Source organism: Mastigoproctus giganteus, chromosome 5, assembly GCF_048544385.1.
Source record: "Mastigoproctus giganteus isolate SK-2022 chromosome 5, ASM4854438v1, whole genome shotgun sequence".
Classification (NCBI taxonomy): Eukaryota; Metazoa; Arthropoda; class Arachnida; order Uropygi; family Thelyphonidae; genus Mastigoproctus; species Mastigoproctus giganteus.
The window spans coordinates 161,217,148-161,244,782 of NC_143579.1; the positions used below are offsets into that span (position 1 = coordinate 161,217,148).

The 27,635-nt window shown below is 40.8% G+C and overlaps 1 protein-coding gene across 1 annotated transcript in view; it reads right to left on the reverse strand.

Annotated features, from left to right (window-relative positions):
* Window positions 1-27,635, reverse strand: part of LOC150085797 (TBC1 domain family member 12-like) — a 458,606-nt gene that overhangs the window by 296,615 nt on the left and 134,356 nt on the right. Inside the window, exon 5 of the mRNA XM_090374697.1 lies at window positions 21,656-21,773. Within this exon, the coding sequence (XP_090230823.1) occupies window positions 21,656-21,773 (118 nt within the window). The remainder of the gene's footprint in view (window positions 1-21,655; window positions 21,774-27,635) is intronic.

Here is a 27,635-nt window from a genome sequence, read left to right on the forward strand (position 1 = left end):
TTTTGTCTGAAGCTGGAAATCCATAAGGCTGGTTCATCTTTGATTTGGAGCAACTTGTTATTACTTTGTGCCTTCCATATTTCTGTCCACTGAAACATACAGACTTTTTTAATATGCTTCAAATAATCTCTATATGGTACTTGGTAATTTGCTGGTGTTGTACTGCTTGGTTTTTTGGCTGCCTGATCTGCTCTCTCATTGCCTAAGATACCAGAATGCCCTGGGATCCAGCAGAATTTCACTGAATGATACTTAATTCGTAGATGGTTTAAACAGCAAAAGATTTGTTTTTTGATTGGTTGTGATGTTGAAAATTGATTGCCCAAAGCAGACACTGCACTCAATGAATCAGTGTATATTATACTGCTAGCATTGTGGAGAGGGCAAATATTCTGTAAGGCTAGTTTGACTGCATATAACTCAGCAGTATAACTGCTGGATTCAACTGGTAGTGATATGGAGACTGTAAAGGACGGAAAGACAGCTGCGGCACCAATGGCAGAACCTGTTTTTGAGCCATCTGTATATATTTGGTAGCTTTGTATATTATTGAGGGCATGTTCTTTATGTAGTTGTTTGATATTTTCATCTGCCAGGGAGTTTTTTCCCCACTGCTGAAAGAGGGTATCACAGTGAGTGAGATTTACAGACCAGGGTGGGTCAGGAATATCGCTCTCTTGAAGTATGTTATCAAAATCAATATTCCAGGCGTGAATCAAATCTTTTAATCTAATACCAGCTGGTCTATTTTCAGTTGGTTTACTGTTATAGAAAGCTGTCCACTCAGGATTGGAAAGCAACGGTTGAACGGGATGGTCTGGAAGGCTTTGAATTTTAGCTGCATAATTTAGAAGCAACATTTTCCTTCGAAGGTGAAGTGGAGGTTCGTGTGCCTCTACATACAGACTCTGAACAGGGGATGTTCTAAATGTACCAAGAGCAGTGCGAAGGGCACTGTGTTGGATGGTATTAAGTCTGATTAATGCACTTTTCCTAGCTGAATCGTATACGATAGCACCGTAGTCTAAACGAGATCTGATAATAGCACGATACAAATGTAACAGAGTGTTTCTATCTGCTCCCCATGTCATAGCAGAAATGGACCTAAGTATATTAAGTTTCTTTAGACAAACAGTTCGGAGGTATGTGATATGTGGAATGAAGTTCAGTTTGTTGTCCAATATTAAGCCTAAGAAACGAAGATTACTGGTGAGAGGGATCAAATGGTTTTTTAATCTGAGTTCCGGTTCCGGGTGTAGTTTACGTTTTTTGCAAAAGTGAACTGCAACAGTTTTTTGATCTGATAATCGATATCCATTCTGCATTGTCCATGCCTCCAACTTATTTATGGAGAGTTGCAGCTGTCTTTCAATGGTATGAATATTTTGTGAACGGCAAGATATAGTTAGATCATCAGCATACATATATAGTTGTACAGTATTTGGGATGTTGTGTGTTATGGTGTTCAGTCTAAGTGAGAAGAGGGTAGAGCTCAGTACTGATCCCTGCGGGACACCCTCCTCCTGAGTGTAGGACCGAGAAAGTACAGATTGATAGCGGACCTGAAAGGTTCTGTGTTGAAGAAAATTTCTAATGAATTCTGGTAAGTGCCCTCGCAATCCTATGGAATGAAGTTCTCTCAATATGCCATGCCTCCAGGTAGTGTCGAAAGCCTTTTCTATATCGAGACTTACCATTACAAGATGTTCATTTTTGACGTAAGCATTACGGATGTTAGTCTCGGCTTTCACCATTAGATCCAAAGTGGCTCTGTTTTGTCGGAAACCAAACTGATTGTTGTTCATCAGTGCTTTAGTTTCAAGAACCCAGGTAAGCCGTCTGTGTATCATTCTTTCTAGGATTTTACTTAGGCAGCTGGTTAGAGAAATAGGTCGGTAATTTTCTGGAAGTGAATGATCTTTTCCTGGTTTAGGAAAGGCTAAAATGATGGAATGATGCCAGGAAGATGGATATGTACCTTCAAGAAAAATCCGATTATAGAAAATTAATAGTAAATTCAATGCCGTACTGTTTATATGTTTCAGCATTGCATGACATATACCATCAGGTCCAGCTTCACTGTTGGGTGATCTATTTAATGCTGTTTGCAATTCAAATAGGTTAAACGGTTGATTATAGGCAATATATTGGGTAGTATGGAATTTTATTTTGTACCTTTCCGCCGAAGCTTTGATTTTCAGAAAGGAGTTGTCATATGCTGACGTGGCAGATGTTTGGTAGAAATTCTCTGCAAGGGCGTTAGCTATTTCTTCAGAAGAAGAAATTTCCTGTCCATTTTTGATTAAGATGGGAGAAGGAAGAGGTAGATATTTCCCATTTAATTGCCGAATCTTTTTCCAGATTAGACGACTGTTAGTATCCTTTGTGATAGTGGAGGCAAACTGTATCCATGATTCCTTTTTGGCTTTTTTTTATAATTTGTCTAGCTTTTGACTTTAGCGTTTTATATTGAATTAGGTTGTTGGTAGTTGTGAACTTCCGGAACAGGTTCCAAGCTTTATTTTTTTCCTTTTTGGCATTGGTACAAGTTTCATTCCACCAGTGTTTAAGTTTTGTTTACATGTGGAGACTTGAGGTATTGCTTCAGAGGCAATGGTCAGTATTTGCCTGGTAATATGCTCTGTGACATCATCAATGGGTTGTAGTCTGATCAATTGGCTATCAAAAGAAAGACGGTTTGAGAACTTTTCCCAATCTGCTCTGGAAAATTTCCATTTTGAGCGGTTATCAGGGTATGATGTTTGAAGCATTTGGATTCTGCATATGATTTTAAAGTGGTCACTATTATGTGGGTCGTTTAATACTGTCCATTCTATACTGGGATATAATATGGGGGTACAGAGAGTTAAATCAATTGCTGACATAGATCCAGAGGGAAGGTGAGTATAAGTATTTTCACCAGTGTTCAGTAATGTTAGATTCAGTTGGTCCAGTATCGTCTCGATCAAGTGTCCTCTATTGTCCATGTGGTCTGATCCCCACAATGGATGATGAGCATTGAAATCACCAAGGATACAAAAAGATGGTGGAATTTGTCTTATAAGGTCCTCTAGTTCTTTAAACGTGAACATCTTGTTAGGTGGAAGGTACAGGGATACAAGAGTTAGAATTTGCCCAACTGATACACGTACAGCAATAGCTTCTAAGTGGGTTTGAAGAGGAATGTTTCTAGAAGGTATTTTACAGTCAACTAGAATGGCGACGCCTCCATGTGCAGATAGTGAGGAGTTTCTATCTTTTCTGTAAAATGTAAAATTTCTGATTGATGGAGTTACTTGTGGAGTTAGATTAGTCTCTTGTATACAAACGGCTATTGGACCATATCGGGAGATTAAATCATAGATGTCATCGGTATTGCTGCGTAAACCTCTACAATTCCATTGAACAATGTTCTGCATTATCGGGGTTTGAGGAGGGAAGGCGAGTCTGTCTGTTTCTTTTGAGTGGTTTGCTTTTGACGGTCATATTTCATTTTATCTTTTCTAGGAAAATTGGGACGTCCGGTATCTGTACTCTCTTCTACATCATCAGTTTGACCTGAAGAAAATCCAGTCTCCATATCATCTTCTGCATGAAGATCAAGGACTGTTTCATTGTGCGTAGCTATATTTTCAGAGTCCGTTCTATTTGAGTTTGTCTTTTGTAATTCAGTGGCTTGTTGCCTTCGTGATTTATTTGACATTTTATCACATGATTTTATTTTAGGCGGAACTGTGATAGGGGTATTACTTACTTCATCAACTAGAACGGGTTTGGTGGTAGGTTGAGATGTTGATAGCACAGATCGTGCCCATTCTGCAATGGATGTATTGGGCGGAATTGATACCTCAGTTTGGGTTGAAACAGCTTGGCACTTTAGTGTAACGGAAGCGTACGTGGTTTTTGCAATAGTTGACTTTATTTGCTTTCTTGCTTCTTGATATGTGACCTTATTCTCGATCTTGTACTTTTGTATTCTTTTTTCAATTTTCCAGAGTCCGCATGATTTTGAGTATGCTGGATGGTCATTCTTGCAATTTGGACATTCCGGAGCCTTTGCAGTACACTCTGTTTGTGAATGGTTTTTTGATCCGCAGTTAGGACAAGTAGTTTCGCCTCTGCATGTTGACTGGCAGTGACCAAACTTTTGGCACTTGAAACATCTTAGAGGGTTTGGAATGTATGGGCGTATACGGCAGTTTAGGTAGCCTGCTTTAACTGAGGTCAACAAATTCGGTGTACTAAAGGTCAGTATAATATTACGTGTGGGAACAAGTTGGTCATCCTTCTTTATCATAATTCTTCTTGCTTGAGTTACTTTCTGTTCCAGTAATTCCATGACTATCTCCTCTTCGGTTACGTTCAACAAATCCCACACACTTATTACTCCTTTTGAGGAGTTCAAGGTGTTATGTGGTGAGACTTTGATTGGTATTCCGCTTATAGATGACATTTTTAGTAAAAATTCTGAATGCCTTGCTTGAGTGGTCTCAATTAAAAGATCTCCTGATTGGAGCCTTTTCACCATTTTCGGTGTACCTGCTGCATTCTCGAGACATCTCTGGATGACAAAGGGAGAGAGTCTGCTTAGCGGCTGAGTCGATAAGGAATGTATAATCAGAAAAGCTGGTGGTTCTGATTTGTTACTATCCTTTTTTTCATTCTTTTTGGAAGATTGGGATCGTCTTCCATTCTGCGGGTCTCAACATGTTGAGAGCCTGTTGGCTCCAGTGGTTGACATGTATCACAGTCCATTGTTGCTCCTTTTAGCCCTGGGAGTGAGAGCTTTTCCTCCCAGATTTCCTGCTGCGCCACGTGGAGGCAGGAGCGGTGCCACCTAGTGGCCAAGCGGTTGGAGAGGTTAGTTTGTTAGTGCAAAAATTAATAATTATACTAGGAAAAGAAAGGTAATTTTCCTTTCTAGGTTCTTACTTAGGATCTGTTAAGTACAGAACCACTTACAAAGAAATGAGGATGCGAAAAGCACTAGAAAGTAAATATAACCAAATCACTGAGAAAGAGCACTATATCTCACTTGGGAAAATCGCTTGGACACTATCGCTTGGCACTCGTGGCCCAGAGCAGAAGGACAATAATTAGTAGTTATACCTAGGCGCCTCCATAGCCAGGTGGGCAGGAGCAGCAATGCGTAGCACAAGCTTCTTGATTAGACCGGGGTTCAAGCCCGTAACCACCAAACACGGAGGATGTGGAAAGGTCAGGGAATAACCACCGCATATCGCGGAGCAATATGGCCTTAGTTGCTAATGCTCCTAAAAACCAAATAACAAACAGTAGTTACTTTTGGATACTTTCCTGGCTTAGCAAAGGCAAGAACGATTGTTTTGTGCCATGAATCCGGAAACTGCCCTTCAATAAAGATTCTATTATATAGAAGGAGCAGGTGATCCATAGATTTTGGTGAAAGATGCTTAATCATTTCATAATGGATGCCATCTGGTCCAACAGCACTTTCCTTGGATAGAGAGAGGGCTCTTTTCAGTTCCTGTATAGTGAATGCCCCATTGTAGAGATAAAGGCTCTTAGACTTAAAATTAATGCCTGTTTTTCGATTTTATGTTTCAGGACCAGGAACTCTGGAGAATACGAAGATATCGCAGAGATGTTAGAAAATGTTTCCCCAAGAGAATTGGGTATTGCAGTTGGATCTGCAATAGTGCATCCATTATAATCTAGGATTGAAGAAATGTTTGATGAATATTCTCCCTTCATTTTCCAGATTTTGTCCCAGACCAACTAGTACTAGTGGACTGACTAACTGATGAAGTAAAACGGATCCACGATTCCTTTTGGCTCTGATGGCGGATGTAGCATGCTTTGTCTTGTGAGCGTTTAAAGGCTATAAGGTTGGTCGTGGTAGGATATCGGCGGAATATCCCCCACGATTTGTTTTGAGCCTTTTTTGCTGCTGTGCATTGTGAATTCCACCATGGTTTGGGAAATAGTGGAAACAGGGCAGATGTTTTTGGGACGGCATTCGCAGCTGCTTGGACAATAATTTCTGTGATGTACGTTACTGCATCATTGATCCTGACTGACGTTACTGATCCTGACTGATGGTACTGAGGTCAAAATTTGCCTGATGTTGGAAGGCAGTCCAGTCAGCCTGATCGTTCTTCCACCGTGGTAACCTGAAAGGAAGACACGATCTCCCATTGTGTAACGAGGTTATCACAGGGAAGTGATCACTTCCGTATGGGTTCTCCTCCACTTCCCAAGTGAGTGAAGGGAATAGAGAAGGGGAGCAGATAGAGAGATCAATGGCAGAAAAAGTACGGGTAAGCATGTGGAAGAAGGTGTTTGTTCCAATATTTAGGAGGGGAAGGTCATTGTCATTTAGCATACGCTCTATGACTCGATCCCTTCTATTGATGCTAGCACTACCCCACAGGGTGTTATGTCCATTAAAATCCCCGAGAAGTAATAAAGGGGAAGGTAACTGCATTACAAGATCATCAAGGTCTTCCTGGGAGATGTCAGTCCCAGGTGGCAAATAAATAGAGCACACGGTATAAAAGATTATAAATCTTATAATTCCACATTGGTGGACTAATAATAGAATAGCAATTGCTTAAAAAACGGTACTCACCCAGAGAAGGGGAGCAGATAGAAAGATCAATGGCATTGGTATTTCTGGTGCAAAGGCTACTAGGGCCATATTGCGCCTATCAAGGGTATGGAGTTCAGACATTGTGATTATGAAATCATATCAGATGCGGTCATATAGCTGTATCTGTTTGAGGAAGCAGAAAAATTCTTGAAGATTTGCATCATTGCCTATAATATGACGAAGTGTTAAAGGTTCTTGAAGATTTCGTAGAATACTGAATGAAGCTTTTCGAGCATCAGTGTATAGTGTACAATCAATGAGAATGTGTTTGATTGTAAGAAAAGAGTTGCAGTTCGTACACTTAGGAGGATCGTCTCCTGTGAGTAGATAAAGATGGGTGAGGTGACTGCGACTGATTCGCGCTCTGGACAGGAGGACTTCTTCCCTTCTGTTTACACGGAAACTGGAAGCCCATAACTGCGGTTCAGATTTTATTTGCAGGAGCTTGTTCTGCGGTTCAGCTTGCCATAGAACTGTCCACTGTTCCTTACATACATGTCTTATATAGGATCTGTAGTCAATATATGGAACGTAGTAATCTGTCGATGCTATGTTGGATGATTGTTTTGCCGCATAATCCGCTTTTTCATTCCCTGATATCCTCATGTGGCCTGGGATCCAACAAAAGATGACTACTTGCTGGTGTTCTTGGATATGCATCAGCCGAGATTTTATTACTGTTATTACAGGATGTGTTGGCGAGGAGGAATTTTGCAAGGCTATAAGTGCGCTCTGTGAGTCTGTATATATCACAGTTTTTTGGATGGAAAGATGGAAGATATTTTCTAAGGCAAGGTTGATGGCCCATAATTCTGCTGTGTAACTGCTGCATTCAGTAGGCAAGGAAACAGAGATGGTGTTATAGGGAAAGATAGCTGCAGCCCCGACTCCACTTTCAGACTTTGATCCATCAGTGTATACTTTTGTAAAATGTGGATAATTTTGTGAGTGAGCAGTATGGAGTTGCTGTATATTGATATTTTCAAGCGAATGTTTTCCCCAGTTTAGGAAATAGCTGTCACAGGATGCTTTAATAGAATACCATGGAGCATCTGCACTGTTTGAATTTTGGAAGACTTTGTCAAGATGTATATTCCAGGTTTGCGATAATGTCTGCAATCTGATACCAATAGGTTGAACTGCTCTAGGTTTGTTTCTATTGTGCATAGAGAACTGTGGATCATTAAGTATTGGCCGAATGGGGTGAATAGATATACTTTGAATTTTTTATGAGTAACATCTTTCTCCTGAGTCTGAGGGGAGGTTCATGGGTTTCATAAAGACTTTCTCATAAAGACAACATAAAGACTTTGTACCGGCAATGTTCTGTAAGCACCTACAACAATCCTGAGGGCAGAATGTTGAATAGGGGAAAGACGTGCTAGCACGCTTTCCCTAGCAGAATCATACACCGGGACACCATAATCAAGGTGAGATCTGATTAGGGCTCTATATAAGTGAAGTAAGGTGCAACGATCTGCACCCCACGATGTAGAAGAAATAACTCTTAGTAAGTTCATTTTTTTTTGGCAAACAGTCCGTAGATGTTTAATGTGTTCTTTAAAGTTCAATTTATTGTCAAAAATCACACCAAGAAGACGAACGTTGTTCACAACAGTGACAGGTTGATTTCTTAAGTGTATTTCAGGATCTGGGTGCATCTTTCGTTTGTTACAAAAATGAATAACACTAGATTTCTGATAAGACAGTCGGTAACCATTCTGTGTCATCCATAGTTCGATTTTATTGATTGATGTTTGAAGTTACCTCTCAATATAACTCATGTTTTGTGAACTGCAAGACACCGTCAGGTCATCAGCATAAAGGTATGAATTCACAGTACTGGGAATAATTTTAGTCAACTGGTTTATTCTTATTGCAAACAAAGTTGCACTAAGAACAGAGCCCTGAGGGACTCCTTCTTCTTGTATATATGTTTTGGAAAGGACTTGCTGGTAGCGAACTTGAAAGGTCCTCTGCTGTAGGAAATTCCGTATGAAGTAAGGAAAGTGACCTCTCAGATCCAGGGAATGAAGATCTCTCAGGATGCCAAAACGCCAAGTGGTGTCAAAGGCTTTCTCTATATCAAGACATGCCATGACGAGATGCTTATTTTGAATAAATGCATTCCTAATATTTGTTTCTGCTTTGATCATAAGATCCAGTGATGATCGGTTTTTCCTGAAACCAAATTGATTATCAGATATCATGTTTTGGGAATCAAGGTACCATGTTAGTCTACGGTGTATTATTTTTTCTAGGGTTTTACTTAAGCAGCCGGTGAGAGAAATGGGTCTAGAATTATTAGGCATAGAGAGATCTTTCCCTGGTTTGGGTATTGCCAGTACAAAAGAGTGACGCCAGGAACTGGGGAATGAATGTTCCATGAAGATGCGATTATAGAATGTCAGAAGGGAAGATAGCAATTTATTATCTAGATGTTGTATATTCCATCAAGGCCAGCAGCGCTGTTCCTTGCAGTGGATAGAGCCTCTTAAAGTTCTAGCATAGTGAGTGGTTGATTGTACGGTAGAAACGATTTGGTTCTGAAATTAAGCTGGGATTTTTCAGCTGAAGTCTTAATCTTCTGAAAAGATGATTCGTATGCCGTTGATTGAGAAAACTGTGAAAATACTGCGCCTAGGGCATCTGCAATCTCTGCAGGAGTAGACAGTTCCAGCCCATTCCAGGTGATAAGTGGGGAGGACAATGGGTGAAATTTTCCACTTAATTGCCTGATTTTTTTCCTTATAATTCTTACGTCAGTATTTTTATTAATTTCAGTTGCGAATCGAATCCAAGAGTCTTTTTTTGCTTTCTTCCTAATATGTCGGGCCTTAGCTCTAAGTTTTTTGTAGTTTATCAGGTTAGCAGTGGTAGGGTATTTGCGTAATAAATTCCACGCATTTCTACAGTCCTCATTCCACCGGTAGTTTCTGCTTCTACGGATGCTTGACTGTGATTGTGGAATGGCAATAGATGCAGCTACTAGGATCTGTTTTGTAATATGATTGGCAGCCTTGTCAATTGGATGACATTCAATGGTCTGGTTGTCAAAGGATACATGGGAAGCATACTTTGTCCAATCTGCCTTAGAAAATTCCGCCTCCGTAGCCAGGTGGGAAGGAGCAGCAGTGCGTAGCACACGCTTCTTGATTAGACCGGGGTTTGAGCCCGTCACCACCAAAAACGGAGGATGCGCAAAGGTCAAGGGAATGACCACCGCATATTCGCGGAGCAATATAGCCTTAGTTGCTAATGCTCCTAAAAACCAAACAACAACAACAACAACAACTTAGAAAATTTCCATTTTGTGCTGGTTTCTGAAGTTATGCAGAGTGAAGTTTGTATTTTACAGATTATTGGGTAGTGGTCACTACTGAGTGGATCGTCCAGAGCAGTCCACTCAATACTAGGAAAGAGGATAGGAGAGCAGATGGATAGGTCTACTGCAGAGACTGATCCTGTTGGGAGATGGAAATAAGTTGGTGAGCCTGTATTTAATATGGTTAGATTTTGTCTGTCGACAAGCATTTCAATGAGTTGTCCTCGGGCGTCTAAGTTCGGAGATCCCCACAATGGATTGTGTCCATTGAAGTCGCCCAATAAACAGAAAGGGGTTGGCAGCTGCACAATGAGATCTTTAAGTTCTTGAAAGGTACAAGGATAACTGGGTGGCAGATAGATAGAAACTAGTGTTAGGCTAATGCCAATCGCTATTCGCGTGGCAACAGCTTCAATGGTAGTTTGTAGCGGAATGCGTTTACAAGGGACTCGTGAATCCACGAGTATGGCTACCCCTCCAAAATTTTTTATTGAGGGAGACAACTAAGGTGTTAAATATGTCTCTTGTAAGCAGATTCCAATTGGATTATGGTTCATGATTATTTCGTGGATGTCGTCAATATTGCTGCGAAAGCCTCTGCAATTCCATTGTACAATGTTTTTCATTGTTTGGATTTAAATGGAGTAGCTGCGTCTGTCTGCTTTTTGGAAATCTGTTTCAGGCGGTCAGCTTTCATTTTCTCTCTCTTTGAAAAAACAGGTCTGGTTTCTATTTTGCCTTCTGGATGGATTTCCAGAATGGTTTCATTTTCTTCTTGATTGCAAGCCTCATTTATGTCCATAGCAGAAGAAGATTCAGCATGCTGCTTATTAATGAGATCAGAATTTTCTCTTTGAGCAGATCTTACGGAAGCTGAAGCAGCAACAGGTGGTATCGTGACTGGCGTGTTACTAGATCTGGTTGAAGTCTGTTGCTTTGAGGACTGTGGTACGGAAGAGAGTATAGATCGTGCCCATTCAGAAATAGAAATTCTTGGTGGTATTTATGTGTCAGTCTGAACGGATATTGTGTGAAATCTTTTGGTAGCATCAGCATATGTATGTTTTTGTATCAGTTGCTGTATTTGTTTTCTTGCTTCTGAAAATGAGACTTTTTTTTTCTACCTTGTATTTCTGGATTTTCTTTTCATACTTCCATTGGTCAAATGTTTTAGAGAAGGCTGGGTGGTTGCCTTTGCAGTTAGAGCAGAGTGAGGACTGTGATTTACAATCAGCTTGGGCATGCTCCTTCGAGCCACAGTTAGGGCATACCGCATCACCTCGACAGACTGTTTGGGAGTGTCCGAATTTCTAACATTTATAACATCTTAATGGGTTTGGAATATACGGGCGAATGCGGCAGTTCAGATACCCAGCTTTCACCGATGTAGGTAGGTTTGGTGAACTAAACGTCAGTATGATGCTCCGAGTAGGGATAAGTTCGCCATCCTTCTTCAGCATAATTCTTTTCGCCTGTATGACCTTCTGATCTTGCAATTCAATTACAATTTCCTCCTCTGAGACATTCATTAAGCCCCATTCTGAGATGACACCTTTGGAGGTATTGAGTGTAGCATGTGGTGACACCGTGACTGGAATTCCACCAAATGTGGATATTTTCAGAAGGGACTCAGTGTTTAGAGCTGGTGGTCTCAACCAGTAGGTCGCCAGATTTAAGACATCTCACCATTTTCGGGGAACCTGCTACACTTTCCAGACATTTCTGAATGAGAAATAGAGATAGATTGCCTATGGCCTGATTTGTTAACGAATGCAAGATCAGAAACGTTGGATGTTCTATTCTGCAAGCATCCATCTTCAGTCTCTTTCTGGTGTTTGTGTCATCATCGGGATGGTGCAAATCCATTGAATTAGGATTTGCTGTCTGGATCGGGGGAAAGTTGTCGAAATCTATGTTTTGCTCCTTTTGGCCCTGGGGGTTTGCTTTACCACCCAGGTTTCCGGCCCCGCCACGGGGAGGCAGGAGCAGTGCCACAAGGTGATCAAGTGGCTGAGTTAGTAGTTAGTACTAATAGAAAAGGAAACAGAAAGGTGATTTTCCTTTCTGGACTTCTGCCTACTTCTTGTAGTGCGAGAGAGCTACTCGAATATATAAATTAAGAAAACAGTGTTTGAAACTAAAAATATAAACTGATTGCTTAAATTCTCTTTTTAGAAGATGCTTTCAGAGACACACTATAATCGCTTGGCCACGGAACGCTTGGCACCCGGGGCCAGATCAATAGCAGAAAACATTTGGGTAGGCATGTGGAAGAATGTGTTGGTTCCGACATTTAGAAGGGAGAGGTCATTGTCATTTAGCATATGCTCTATGACTCATCCCCTTCCATTAGTCTCTAAGGGACAAGTAACATGCTGGAACATGAGCATGCTAGGGTGGAAGCGGTTGCTTTGGTGTTTGGGCAACCTTTTCTACCTTGATATTAAGTACTTTGAATAGCTTTTGGAGACGAATACCAAAAGGACGATTGGCAGTCATACATGTTGTACAAATTTCCCCATCGTGGCTCAAAAACGAATGGCCATGTAGGATGGTCTGGCAGGGATTTCAGTTTTAAAGCGTACTTTAGAGAGAACTGTTTACGTCAAAGCGATAACGGTGGTTCATTTGCTTCACCGTATAAGCTCTGGACAGGAGACATTCGATATGCTCCAATAGCTATACGGACAGCCTGATGATGGACAGGATACAGCCATCGAAGTACACTGTCTGTGGCTGAATTGTATACCAGGGACCTGTAATCTAGTCTGGATCGTACAATCGGACGATAAATGCGTAGTAGGGTGCATCGATCCGCACCCCAAGATGTAGAGGAGAGAGAGAGAGCGCAGAATATTCAGACCTCTTGTGCACTTTGTGCGGAGTTGACGGATGTGATCCAGAAAGGTCAGCTTTTTATCAAATACTAGTCCCAAGAATTTTGTGTCCGCTGCTACTGGAATAGCATTTTGTCCGAGTATTAATTCAGGTTCAGGATAAAGATTACGCTTACGACAAAAGTGTACGCAAACGGTCTTCTCCGGTGAGAACCTGAAGCCATTAGCAAGTGCCCAGGAATTAAGGCGATCAGTGGCTTTTTGCAGTTGTCTTTCAATAACCCTCATGTTGCAAGACTGACAGAATATGCTAAAGTCATCAACATAGAGGGCACTGTTTACAGTTGGAGGAAATTGTTCTGTGATGGAATTTACTTTGATGGCGAAAAGCGTGACACTTAATACTGATCTTGTCATTTTCGGTGTCAACATGGTCTGTATTTGCAATGTTTGCTAATTTTCGCCCTTGGCAAGAGGACTTTTCTGCCAAGGTTTTCGGCGCCGGCACGGAGAGGCAGGAGCAGGGCCGCAAGGAGGCCAAGCGGATAGAAAGGTTAGTTGATTAGTAAATAAATAAATATATGTAATAAAGAAGAAAGGTGAATTCCCCTCTTTGTTCTCTACTTGAGAAAGGTGAATTCCCCTCTACTTGAGGCTTTTCAAGTGTAGAACTTGTAAATGAACTTCTAAAGTGTAGATTTATAAATGAACTTGGTTTGGTTTGGTTTGGTTTGGTTTTATTGGCGCATTAGCTACTAAGGCTATAATGCGCCAAGACCAGGTCATTTATAAAAAAATTTTTTTTTTTTTTAAATTTTCAGTGACCTAATTAGTTAGGTCACTATGTCAAAAAGGTATAACAAAGATATAAAAGCACAATGTAAAAATTTTATATAAGAGTAAAAATATTTATTGTTTTTAAAAAGCTAAAAACAGCAGACACATCGTCATTGTCAGATAAAATCTGACTGAGTGTATACGGCTCAGTCAGATGAATAAAAGCGGTAAAACGGATATTGCTAAAATCTGGACATTCAACTAAAATGTGTCTAATTGTTAAAATTGTGCCACAGGACTCACACATAGGAGGGTCATCAGCCCTCAGCAAAAATGAATGAGTCAAATGACTATGTCCTATGCGGGTCCGGGCAAGAACAACTTCCTCCTTACGATTCCTGCGCAGACTAGACTGCCACGGTTCAATTACAGGCTTTATGCGATGTAATTTATTCGCAGTCTGTCTATTCCATGAATCCTGCCATTGGGAATGTAACTTTTGATGTACTATTTGCCTGTAGTCTGTATAGGGGACTAACAGGCAGCGGTTATTATCGGGAATTGCTGATTTGGCTGCGGCGTCAGCCAAATCATTTCCCCTAATCCCAATGTGGCTCGGAATCCAGCAGAAGCGGATGTCATATTCGCGTTCGTGGAGGACGTGAATCTTCTGCTGAATGCTAGACAGAACTGGATGAGGATTATATCTCACAGATATTAAAGCCTGTAACACGCTTAGAGAATCAGAATATAAAATGAACCGATGGTATTGGCATTCACTAATGTGATCCAAGGCTAACTCAATTGCGTGCAGCTCTGCAGTAAATATGCTGCATTCAGAGGGAATCTGCTCCGATCTAGTGCTGTCTGTAAAGACAGCAGCAGATCCCACATATAATTCCGACTTCGAACCGTCTGTGTAGACTGGCGCGAAGTCGGAATATGCAGCTCGGTGTGCTGAATAAAGCTGCAGGTAGACCGAAGATGGAGTGTCCGACTTTCCCCAATTTCTAAGGGACAAGTCACATGCCGGGACACGAGCATGCCAGGGTGGAAAGGGTTGCTTTGGTGTTTGGGCAACCTTGTCTACCTTCATATTAAGTTCTTTGAGTAGCTCTTGGAGACGAATACCAAAAGGACGATTGGCAGTCTTACGGGTGTTGTACAAATTTTCCCATCGTGGCTCAAAAACGAATGGCCACGTAGGATGGTCTGGCAGGGATTTCAGTTTTAAGGCGTACTTTAGAGACAACTGCTTACGACGAAGCGATAACGGTGGTTCGTTTGCTTCGACGTATAAGCTCTGGACAGGAGATGTTCGAAATGCTCCAGTAGCTATACGTAGAGCCTGATGATGGACAGGGTCCAGCCATCGAAGGGCACTGTCTCTGGCTGAAGTATATACTTGGGACCCATAATCTAATTTGGATCGCACAAGTGCACGATACAGCCGTAGTAGGGTGCATCTGTCTGCTCCCCAAGATGTAGAGGAGAGCGAGCGGAGAATATTAAGCCCACGTGTGCACTTTGTGCGGAGTTGACGGATATGATCCAAAAAGTTCAATTTTTTATCGAATATGAGTCCCAAGAATTTTATGTTCGCTGCTACTGGAATGGCATTTTGTCCGAGCCTTAATTCAGGTTCAGGATGAAGATTACGCTTGCGACAAAAGTGTACGCAAACGGTCTTCTCCGGCGAGAACCTGAAGCCATTAGCAAGTGCCCAGGAATTCAGACTATCAATGGCTTTCTGCAGTTGTCTTTCAATAACCCTCATGTTGCACGACTGGCAAAAAATGCTAAAGTCATCAACATAGAGGGCACTGTTTACAGTTGGAGGAAGTTGTTCTGTGATGGAATTTATTTTGATGGCAAAAAGCGTGACACTTAATACTGATCCTTGTGGTACTCCCTCCTCTTGGCTAAAGGAGCGAGAGAGTGAGGATCCCACACGAACTTGGAACGATCGATTGGCTAAAAAGTTTTTAATAAACAAAGGGAGATGCCCTCTAAGGCCTAGGCTATGTAAGTCTTTTAAAATGCCAAATCTCCAAGTTGTGTCATACGCTTTTTCCATGTCAAAGAACACCGACACCAAGTGTTCCCGTTTTAGGAAAGCATCCCGGATGGATGCTTCCATTCTAATAAGATGGTCCAAAGTGGACCGGTTCCTTCGGAAGCCGCACTGGATGCTGGAGAGAAGGTCATTTGATTCTAAATACCATATTAAACGAGAATTGACCATTCTCTCCAGGATTTTGCACAAACAGCTAGTCAGAGCAATAGGACGATAGTTGGTGGTGACTTTTGGATCCTTTCCTGGCTTGGGAAAGGCAAGAATGATTGCCTTTCGCCAGGAGTCCGGAAACTGCCCTTCAGTAAAGATTCTGTTATACAGAAGGAGCAGACAATCCATAGATTTTGGTGAAAGATGTCTAATCATTTCATAATGGATGCCATCTGGTCCAACGGCACTTGCTTTGGAAAGAGCGAGAGCTCTTTTTAGTTCCAAAATAGTGAAATCCCCATTGTAGGGATAGATGCTCTTACATTTAAAGTTAAGTGCCTGTTTTTCGGTTTTGTATTTCAGGACCAGGAATTCTAGAGAATACGAAGATGTTGAAGAGATGTTAGAGAATGTTTCCCCACGAGCATTGGCTATTGCAGTTGGATCTGCAATAGCGCATCCATTATAATCTAGGATTGAAGAAGGGTGGGATGTATATTTCCCCTTCATTTTCCGGATTTTATCCCAGACTACCTTAGAGTTGGTAGACTGGTTAATAGATGACGTAAAACGGATCCATGATTCCTTTTGACTCTGACGACGGATGTAGCGTGCTTTGGCTCGTGCACGTTTGAAAGCTATAAGGTTGTTCATGGTAGGATATCGGCGAAATATCCCCCACGCTTTGTTTTGAGCCTTTTTTGCTGTTGTGCAATGTGAATTCCACCAAGGTTTGGGAAATGGTGGAAACCGGGCTGATGTTTTTGGGACAGCGTTAGCAGCTGCGTGGACTATGATTTCTGTGATGTACCTTACTGCGTCATTGATCGGCTCTTGACTGACTGTGCTAAGATCGAAATTTGCCTGTTGTTGGAAGGCAGTCCAGTCAGCCTGATCAATCTTCCACCGTGGTAACCTAAAAGGAAGACATGGTCTCCCACTGTATAACAAGGTTATCACAGGGAAGTGATCGCTTCCGTATGGATTCTCCTCCACTTCCCAAGTGAGTGAAGGGAGTAGAGAAGGGGAGCAGATAGAGAGATCAATGGCAGAAAAGGTACGGGTAGACATGTGGAAGAAGGTGTTTGTTCCAGTATTTAGAAGGGAAAGGTCATTGTCATTGAGCATACGCTCTATGACTCGTCCCCTTCCGTTGATGTTGGCACTACCCCACAGGGTGTTATGTCCATTCATATCCCCGAGAAGTAAGAAAGGGGGAGGCAACTGCGTTAGAAGATCATCAAGGTCTGCCTGGGAGATGTCGGTCCCAGGTGGCAAATAGATAGAGCACACAGTTAATAAAAATCCCACCGTAAGGCGAATTGCAACAGCCTCTATGCTAGTTGTAATTCGTATGGGCTGCACTGGGGTCTGGTTACCCACAAGGATAGCCACTCCCCCATGTACAGAGCCATCCGCAATTCTGTCCTTACGATAAATTGTGGTGTTATGCATCGTGGGATCATCATTTGCCTTTAGATATGTCTCCTGCAAGCAAAAGCAAACTGGCTCGTGCTTGTGCAGGAGGGCCTTGATGTCATCAATATTTCGCCGGAATCCACGACAATTCCATTGTAGGAATTTACCCATTATTTTGGCTTGGTGGGTCCATCAGGCGGCTTCCGAGGTGCTGAGGGCTTACTTTTATCAGTCTTGGATTTATCTTTTTTGGGGAAGAATGGACGCTGTCCCGTGTCCATTTCCTCCTCCGCAAAGAGTTCCAAGACTGACTCTTCGGTTACCTCCTTCTGCTCTACATCCATCTTTTCTTGGGTACTAGGGGGGACTTCCCCTTTCTTATTCTTTTCTTTCATAATTACCTTTGGAACTTGTGGAGCATTAGGAGGTACCGATATAGGTGTGGCAGCTGATTGGTCCTTTTGTGCAGGTTTTTGAGAGCTTAAGAGATACCGCGCGATGGGAGTGAAAGACTCCTTTGGAGGAATGGTCATGTCCGTCTGAGTTTCGACGGAACATCTCCCTGCTACCTTCTGGGCGTAGGTAGGTTTGTTGATATTCAGTGGTTTGACCGATTTCCTTGCCTCCTGGTATGATATATTTAGCTCTGCCTTCAGCCGTTGAATTTCTTTTTCTTCTTTCCACCTCTGGCATGCTCTTGAGTAGGCCGGGTGTTCGCCTTCACAGTTAATACAGGTGGGTTTTGCGGCTGAACATGCTGTTGTTTCGTGGTCCTTTGCATCGCATCGAGCGCATGCAAGGACTCCACGGCAGGCCATTTGAGAATGTCCATACTTCTGGCATTTAAAACACCGTAAAGGGTTCGGAATGTATGGACGCACTGAACAGTTGATGTATCCAGCTTTAATCTCATCAGGAGGTTTAGGAGTGTTAAAAGTCAGGATAACGCTCCTGGTTTTAACAATTGTTCCATCCCTTCGCGCAGTGATTCTCTTGACAGCAATGACTCCCTGTGGTTTTAATTCGGAGCAGATTTCCTCCTCGTATACGTCGAGAAGGTCCCACTCCGAAATGACACCTCTAGATGAATTGAGTGTTCTGTGTGGTGTCACTGTTATAGGGATTCCTCCGATTGATGTTGTTCGGAGTAGGTGTTCTGATTGCCTGTCATTTGTAGTTTCGATTAAGAGGTCTCCAGAACGGAGCCTCTTAACTGACTTGGGTGAACCTGCTAACCCATCCAACCCTTTTTGGATAAAAAAGGGCGACATTTTACCAATTGGTTTTTCTCCGGTGGAATGTATGATTAGGAACCTTGGAACAGGCCCTGATGGTAATTCAGTTCGCTGCCTTTTTTTAGCAATAATGCTATCTGGATCATTGTCTATGTTTTCAGATAGGGACCGGGTTGGGGCCCCTGAAGAAGTAAGTTTATCAGGATTCATGAGTTTTTTTAAGTGGTTCAGTGCCCGGGCTCCCCACCCACCACGGAGCCCAAAGGGACGCCCACTACCCGGCATGCAATAAATGCGCTCGGGAGTGGGACGCCAGGGCTACCCAGACACCATACCCGCACCGCCGCCAGCCTGAATCCTGTCCCTCGGACCATGAGGGTAGGGGCATGGCTTTGACACGGTTGACCCTCGCAGGCGAACCTACTAGCCGATTGATCCTAGCCGGGCCTTCCAGGACCACCCATCTTGTCGAAGCAGGGGCCAAAGTGGTGTATTGGAGCTGGGCCTTTTCAACCACCAGGATCCCCCTTTCCGAATTTCCACGGGTCGCAGCGCACGGCAAACACGCCGGATTCCATTGATGTAAGCCCGGAACCTAGGCTGATAAATGAACTGCTAATAGAAAACGATATAACTTAAAAAGAACTTATCACCGGGAAAATCACTCTTTATTTTGCAATAGAACGCTTGGCACCCGGGGCCGATATATTTAGTAGAGAATCCACTTTAGACTCTATTAATAGCCTTATAATCGCAGAGAAATCACCTGATCACTAGAAATGCTTGGCACTCGAGGCCACAACCAAGTAAGAATTTAGTCATTACTTCGCCTTGGTGGATCTGTCGGTCTGCTTCCAAAGTTCTGAGAGCTTACTTTTCTCAGTCTGCGGTTTTTCTTTTTTGGGAAAGTATGACACTGTCCCACGTCCATTTATTTTTACCAAAGATTTTCAGTAATTAGTCTTCACTCACTTTCTTCTCCTGTACATTCATTTGTGTTTGTGGTTGAGATGCTAGCAGCTTTGACTGCTTTTCCTTCTCACTCAGTTCAGAGGTTGTATGGAAAGAGATGCGGCAGCTGATAAGCTACATCGGTGTGCAAAACTTAAGGATCACCACTATTTCTAAAGGTTACACAACCACAAAATCTTTACTTAAGATACTCTTTACTGATGAGAGTAGATTCAGTCTCAGCAGTGATTCTGGATGTCAGCTAATCTGGCGAGAGGTTGGCACATGGTATCACCCCGCAAACATCACTGAAAGGGATCAATATGGCGGATGAACTGTTGTCGTCTGGGGAGGCGTTATCTTAGATGCACATACACAGCTCCAGATACTGGAAGGCGGTACTGTAACCAGTGCACACTACTGTACTGAGGTAACTCTTCCCCATGTGCATCTGTTCCAAGGCGTCTCCATAGCCAGGTGGGAAAGAGCAGCAGTGTGTAGCACACACTTCTTGATTAGACTGGGATTCGAGCCATCACCACCAAATACGGAGGATGCGGAAATGTCAGGGAATGACCACCGCATATACCGGAGCACTATGGTCTTAGTTGGTAATGCTCCTAAAAACCAAATAACAAACAACAAACAAACAGCATCTGTTCCGTGGTGCCATTGGCTCCGATTTCGTGTTTATGGATGATAACACCACAACCCATCACACTGCAGCTGTGATATGCTTTTGGAAAGTGAGGTCATTGTTTGTATGGATTGGCCTGCCCGTTCCACCGATCTTAATCCCATCAAACACATATGGAACGCTCTGAGGAGACGCCTAGTGGCATGTCCACACCCACCAGAAAATGTTCACCAGCTGAAGATGGTGCTGACAGAGGAATGGATGATGTTACCGCAAGAACTTAACATCAATATTGTTCTAAGTATGGACAGGCGGTGCAAAGCCTGCATCGACATTAGGGGTGGCCATATCTCCTACTGAGGTCCACCTCTTCCCTTTGTTCCATCTTTGGCAGTGATGCATCTGTATCATGGCAGGCAGTGCTACGTTGCCATTTTTCAATAAAGTCCCTCTGTACCATTTTGTTTCCGTTGTGTTGGTGTTGTTTCATTCATCATTTCTGTTCCTCACGAGGTTCCTTTGGTATGCTTTTCCCATATTCAGGTCACTCCTATGAGAAGCTACAGGTGAAAACCTGACTGCTCTTTAAATTTTTCGCACCAGTGTATTTTGAGTTCATTTTGGTGAACTCTGTTTTCGTTCACACCTCTCTTAATGGCATCTCTCTGTTCTGATAGTATATTTCCCAAATACTTTCTGGGAATATGACAATATTGCCACTATTTACTAGTTGGATGCATTTTCTGGCATTGCCTCTTCCTAGGAGGTGTTCAGCTCTGTTTTCAGTTTTTTGATTTATTTTTTTCTTCCTTCAGATACCAGTGTGCTCGAGATTTTGCATGGTACTCTCCTTGGCAATTTGTACAAATTGGCTTTTGTAGAACTTTCCTTGCCTTCATGGCCTCTAGCTCTATGTTGAGCAGGGCAGGGTTGACAAAACAGATGCTTTGCAAGTGGCCATACTTTTTGCACTTAAAACACCTCAGTACATTTAATTAATGTCACACTGTTCCAATTTGTACACCATTTCTACAAATTGGAATAGTGTGATATTAATGAACTTCTCTGAAACCTAAGGGTAAGATTGATATTTTGCATCTAGTTTCTTTGTTATTACATCATAGTATCCAATCATATCGGTCAGACAAGATCACCCCCCCCCTTGGGAAATCACTGCAGACAAACTGTCTAGGTGGTCCTGTATTACTTCTTTAATCAGTTAATTTATTATTTTTTTTTTACTGCAAAATCAAGCTAGCAAGTCTGTAATTACTCATGTCAATATGTGTATCCCCTATTCACCCTTGTGAATTAGGGATTCAGTCATATCTCTTGTTCATAAGTCCTGAATCTAAGGACATTCTCATAATTATGGCTAAAAGTTTGCTTACCTCTTTTGTTGCCTGCCTTAATATAATTCGAGAGTTCCATCCACCACAGGTGTTTTTTTACGTTTAGCTTAAGCAATTTCTCATCCATCCATCATCTCAACTATCATAAAATTATATCGCTCCCTATTACAACTGCCATTTTTTCATGATTATTTCTACCAAAATGGATACTGCATTATAAAACTTTTAATTCATTTCCCATGGATTAATGCTTATAATACTTACATGCTATTCCAGTGGGGAAGTATTTCTGTATTCCATGTTTTTGTGGCTTGTATAAGTAATTCTTCTAATTTTTGCTGCTGCTGTTGCTGTTTTTTCTTTAGTTTGGCATCCTGAATTTCTGTAATATATAACCAAGTTGATAATAAAACTAGATTGTTTAGTGAGAAAATAACAGAACTTATAAAACAAGAATTTTAGGTACTTGTCTATCATCCTTCAGCCAATAGTTGTCACCATTTCATTGATGCAACCTTCACTCTAAGTAAATATACATATGTGTAAATATAAATAAATATTTACACATATGTGGTTTATATTTGTAAATATAAATAAATATTTATACTGGTTTATATTTGGTTTAGATTTAAATTACTTAGCATATATTGATCATCACAGAAACAGAGAACCTCTTGTCGTTTTTTGCCTTCATTCTGGGTGGTTGGCCCCAGTTGAAGTCATCTAGATTGTCGGTAAAAAGCGATAATTTTTTTTTTTTTTTTTTTTGCGTTTTCTTAGGTCCCTGATGGTATTATTATTGGATTGATTTGCTTAATCTAATGGTTCTTTATATTACCCTTAATATTATAGACATTATGGGTGTATTGCATGATTGCTTGCAACTGCATTGACTCATAAATATTATTTACATATTAGTTACAGTTATTGTCATTTTAAATTTCTTTCTTTACTTTTTTATCAATAATTATAAATAAATAAATATAAACATATATACAAATAAAAAATATACATAAATAGATGCTAGTTATGTTATGTTAGGTCAGACTTGCTTGTTGTTGTTGGGTTTTTTTGGCGCAAAAGCAACTTTGACCATATTGTGCCTATCTATTAATGTTTATGTGACAAGGAAGTTTATATTTCTTAAATATGATTTATATCTGGTCAAAATATCCTATTAATTTTAAATAAGTGAATATATTTTCAATGTTGGAGTTATCGCCTAAGATTTGTGATAAGGTCAGAGAATCTTGGAAATTTATAGGGAGATGGAAGGCTGATTGTCGCGCCATGTGGTATTGTGGACATTCTATAAGGAAATGTTTTACAGTGAGTTGACAAGAACAGTGAAAACATTCTGGGGGGTTTGCTTTGGTGAGTAAGTGAAAGTGCGTGTGATGAGTATGTCCAATGTGCAGTCTGGTTAAAATGACTTCTTCGTGCCGATTTTTATGAAGACTCGATTTCCATGGCTGAAGTTCATGTTTTATTTGAAACAGTTTATTGTTTGATTCATTTTGCCACATTTGTGACCACTGTGTATGGAGAATTTGTTTTATAATAGGCCTGTAATCGAAATGTGGAACTTTGTAAAGCCTTAGGTTTGTGTTTGTAGGATTCTTTGCTGCTCTATCGGCTCTTTCATTACCTTCAATGCCTGCATGTCCTGGAATCCAACAGAATTTTACTTGCCTCATTTTACTTTTGAGTTTCACAAGATGAGTTTGTATCTGATAAACAATGGGATGCGATGGAGTCTGCCTTTGTTGCAGAGCATGTATTGCACTCAATGAATCTGTGTATATGAGATGTTTCAGATGCGGGGAAGATGCTATGTATTTTAAGGCCATTAGTAGGGCGAATAGCTGCTGCATTGGTTTGGGAGTTGCTGTGAGATAACAGTGTGTGGAAAGACCACTGCAGCACCAACTTTTTTTTTTTTTTTTTTTTTTTGATTTGGTAGTTGTTGGCGCATCGGCTTCTGTGGCCATATTGCACCTCCCAAGGTTTTTGAAGTACTTTGATCCAAGCCCGAGGCGGGAATCGAACCCGCGACCTTTGGGTTGCCGGGCAGGTACTTTACCCACTCGGCTAGCCCGGTCGGCAGCAGCACCAACTCTGGTGTCTGTTTTAGAGCCATCTGTATATATATGAAGGTATTCAGAGAACTGTGATGAGTGGGCTGCATGCATCTGTTTTATGTTGACATTTGCCAGAGTGCTTTTTCCCCATTGTTGGAAATAAGTGTCACAGTTAGGCGTGAAAGTGAACCATGGTGGAAAACTTATGCTTTTATCCTCATGTATGTTGTCAAAGCTTAGGCCCCATTTTGAAACTATTTCTTTTAGTCGTATTCCAGCTGGTTTATTTACTGTAGATTTATTGTTGTAGAGAATTTCCCACTGTGGGTTAAAAAGATACTGCCAAGTAGGATGATGAGGAAGACTTCGGATTTTAATTGCATAGTTTAATAGCAGTATTTGCCTCCGGAGATATAGTGAGGGCTCGTGGGTCTCTGCATATCAGCTTTGGACTGGTGAAGTTCTGTATGCCCCTAAGGAGATTCGTAAGGCACTATGATGTATGGAATCGAGCCATTTGATGACACTTGGTCTACACGAACTATACACAGGGGCTCCATAATCTAGTCTTGATCTGATTATAGCATGGTATAGGTGAAGAAGTGTGAACCGATCGGCTCCCCACTTCATTGCAGAAAGAACTCTGAGAATATTTATTTTTTTTTGACGGGTTGTTCGGAGGCATTTGATGTGATCCAAAAAGTTAAGTTTTTTATCTAGAATGAGGCCAAGGAAACGTATACTGTTTGCTAGAGGTATCAGCTGGTTTTCTAGTCTTATTTCTGGATCTGGGTGCATTTTTCGCTTTCTACAGAAATGTATGGCCATTGTTTTTTGTTGTGATATTCTATAGCCATTGTTTTTAGTCCATAATTCTATTTTTTTCACTGCGCTTTGTAACTGCCTTTCAATCATGTTCATGTTTTGTGAATGGCACGAAATAGTAACATCATCTGCATATAGGAATGTTTCCACTGTTTTTGGCAGGTCTTTTGTAATAGAATTTATTTTGATTGAAAACAAGGTTGCACTCAGTACTGAGCCCTGAGGAACTCCTTCTTCCTGAGTATATATTTGTGACAGATTGTTTTGATATTTTACTTGGAAGGTTCTGACTTTCAGGAAATTTTTTACTAAGAGTGGTAAGTTGCCTCGCAAACCAATGCTGTGGACATCTTTAAGAATGCCGTATCGCCAGGTAGTATCAAAGGCCTTTTCTATGTCGAGACTGAACATTATTAGATGCTCATTCCTTAGAAAAGCATTTCGGATATTTGTTTCTGCTTTTATCATGGAATCTAGAGATGATCTATTTTTACGAAAGCCGTATTGATTTATGTTAAGTACATTATATGTTTCTAAAAACCAGGTTAATTTGTTGTTCACCATTTTCTCGAGGATTTTCCCAAGGCAACTTGTTAGTGCTATTGGACGATAATTTGTGGGAATCGTATGATCTTTGCCAGGTTTAGGAAAGGCAATTACAAGCGAGTGAAGCCAGGAATTTGGATAGTAGTTTTCCATGCAAATTCTATTGTATAGCATAAGCAAAGCCTTTAGAGATTTTTGATTAAGTTGTTGGATCATTCCATAGTGAACTCCATCAGGTCCTGCTGCACTCTTCCTAGACTTAGCCAGAGCTTTTTGCAATTCTTCTATGTTGAAAGGTTGGTTATATGGGAGTTTTTGGCTGGTATTAAAGTTTAGTCTGTATTTTTCAGCTACAGTTTTCGTTTTCTGAAAGGATGGGGTATAGGCCAATACTGCTGATATATTTGCAAAAGTAGTTGCAAGTAAGTTTGCGATTTCCTTGGAGTTAGTTATTTCCTGTCCATTCCAGATTATTAGTGGAGTTGGAACTGAAAGAAATTTCCCATTAAGTCTTCTGATTTTGTTCCATATGACACAGGTATCTGTATTTTTATTAATTGTGGAGGCGAATCATATCCATGAATCCTTTCTACTTTTACGCTGGATATATCTAGCTCTGGCTCTAGCTTTTTTAAAATTTATGAGGTTGATGGAAATGGGATACTTTCGGAAGAGATTCCAAGCCTTATTCTTCTCTCTTTTGGCTATCCTGCATTCTTCATTCCACCACGCTGTGTCATGTTTATGATATTTTCCAGATGACCGAGGAACTGTAGCTTCAGCTGCTATTAAAATTTGGTTTGTGACATGAGCTGTAGCATTGTCTATGGGCTGAGTGGTGATTAATTGTTCGTCCACTGCTGCGATTGTTTTATATTTTGTCCAGTCAGCTTTATGAAACCTCCATCTTTTTTGACCATTGTGATGTGTAACATCATTTATTAATATTTTGCAGACCACTGGAAAATGGTAGCTATTAAGAGGATTTTTCAAGATTGTCCATTCAATCAGTGGATATAGGACAGATGAACATATGGAAATGTCAATTGCAGAGGCTGTTCCAGTGGGCAAATGGATGTATGTCTCAATTCCAGTATTAAGGAGAGAGAGATTTTGCTCTTCCAATAATTTCTCAATCGATTTACCACGTTTGTCTTGGTGACGGGATCCCCACATGGGATGGTGTCCATTTAAATCTCCCATGATACTGTGGGGGGGGGGGTTATTGATTATATTTAATTTATTATTTCTATTTATATATCCTTTTATAATAAACAACTCCCCTTTAGAATACTCCCCACTTGCGCATCTAACTATTACTTCACAGAAAATTCTAAGTTCAAGGGGAAAGCTCCTTAATGGTTAAGTTCCCTTTGGATAGGCTTTTACTTAGAACAACAAAAACACAAATGTTGTATACAAAAAATCAGTTTATTAGACATATTTACATGAGCATAATTAAAACCAAATAATAATTGGTTTCGTGCATATGACAACATGATTTGGTCTCACCTACATGTGTATATATATATATATATCATATTCATACATTAGTAAAAATCATTAACAAGCTAATATCAATCCCATTCTATTCTAGAAATACTTAATACAGCCTCAATTAAATACCATCAACAAGAAATATCAATCCCATTCTATCTAGAAATACTTAATAATACATCAATTAAATACCATTAGTAAAACAATATCCATTCCATTCTATCCCTTTCTACATGTGTAATACTGCATCAGTTAAACAAGAAATATCAATTCCATTCCTTTCTACATATACTTAGTGCTGCATCAATTAAATACCATTAGTAAAACAATATCCATTCCATTCTATCCCTTTCTACATGTGTAATACTGCATCAGTTAAACAAGAAATATCAATTCCATTCCATTCCTTTCTACATATACTTAGTGCTGCATCAATTAAATACCATTAGTAAAAATCTCAATTTCATTCTATCCCTTTCTACATATGTTTAATACTGCTTCATTTAAATACCATCATAAGAAACAATTACTGATTAACATCAATTCCATTCTATCCCTTTCTACGTTATCATATATCCAACATTCTAAATATCTTATATCTAATAAATTTCCCTCTTTTTAATGTTCTTCCTTCCTGATTCTTCCCTAAACTATCTTTACATTTAGGTATTTCTAAAGTCCTGCTGACCAAATTTACTGGGTTTCTACAGTTCTTGGTGTGTGTGTGAAGGTACTATGTACTACAAACTAGCGACTTACTTGTAGAACTCGGCGGGCGTCATCTTTCATCCTTCCTATCAGGTACAGCTTATTTCACCTTCTGGGGTGGCGTCTTACTGTTCTCGAAGAATTTGGCACTGGTAGTAGGGCTGCCAGGTAGGTTTCGGTTCCATTTTATTCAGGCCGCTTGATGCACCTCTCCTGTTTCGGAATGGCTACTCTCTTGTGTCGGTCGGGGTTCCGATTCCATCCGATCCTGCACTGTGCTTTCCAAGATTTCAGGAATCTTGGCCTTTTTTTCGGCAGATTTGATTTCACCTTTTTCTTTGTGACAGACTCGTTTGTCCTTCACATATTTCTTCCCAACTCCTAGATGTCTCAAAGAGCCAACATTGACTATGTTCCACTCAAAAAAAAAAGAACTCTGACTTTCTCGACTACTAACCCATTCCTTCTCACCGACCAAAATCTAAACTCTCTCCTTGACTCATCCTCTCACTGCCTTTTTCCTTCCCTTTACCGCCGATTTCACCACGCCCATTTCCCAGTGACTTCTACCAATATTACATTTACTT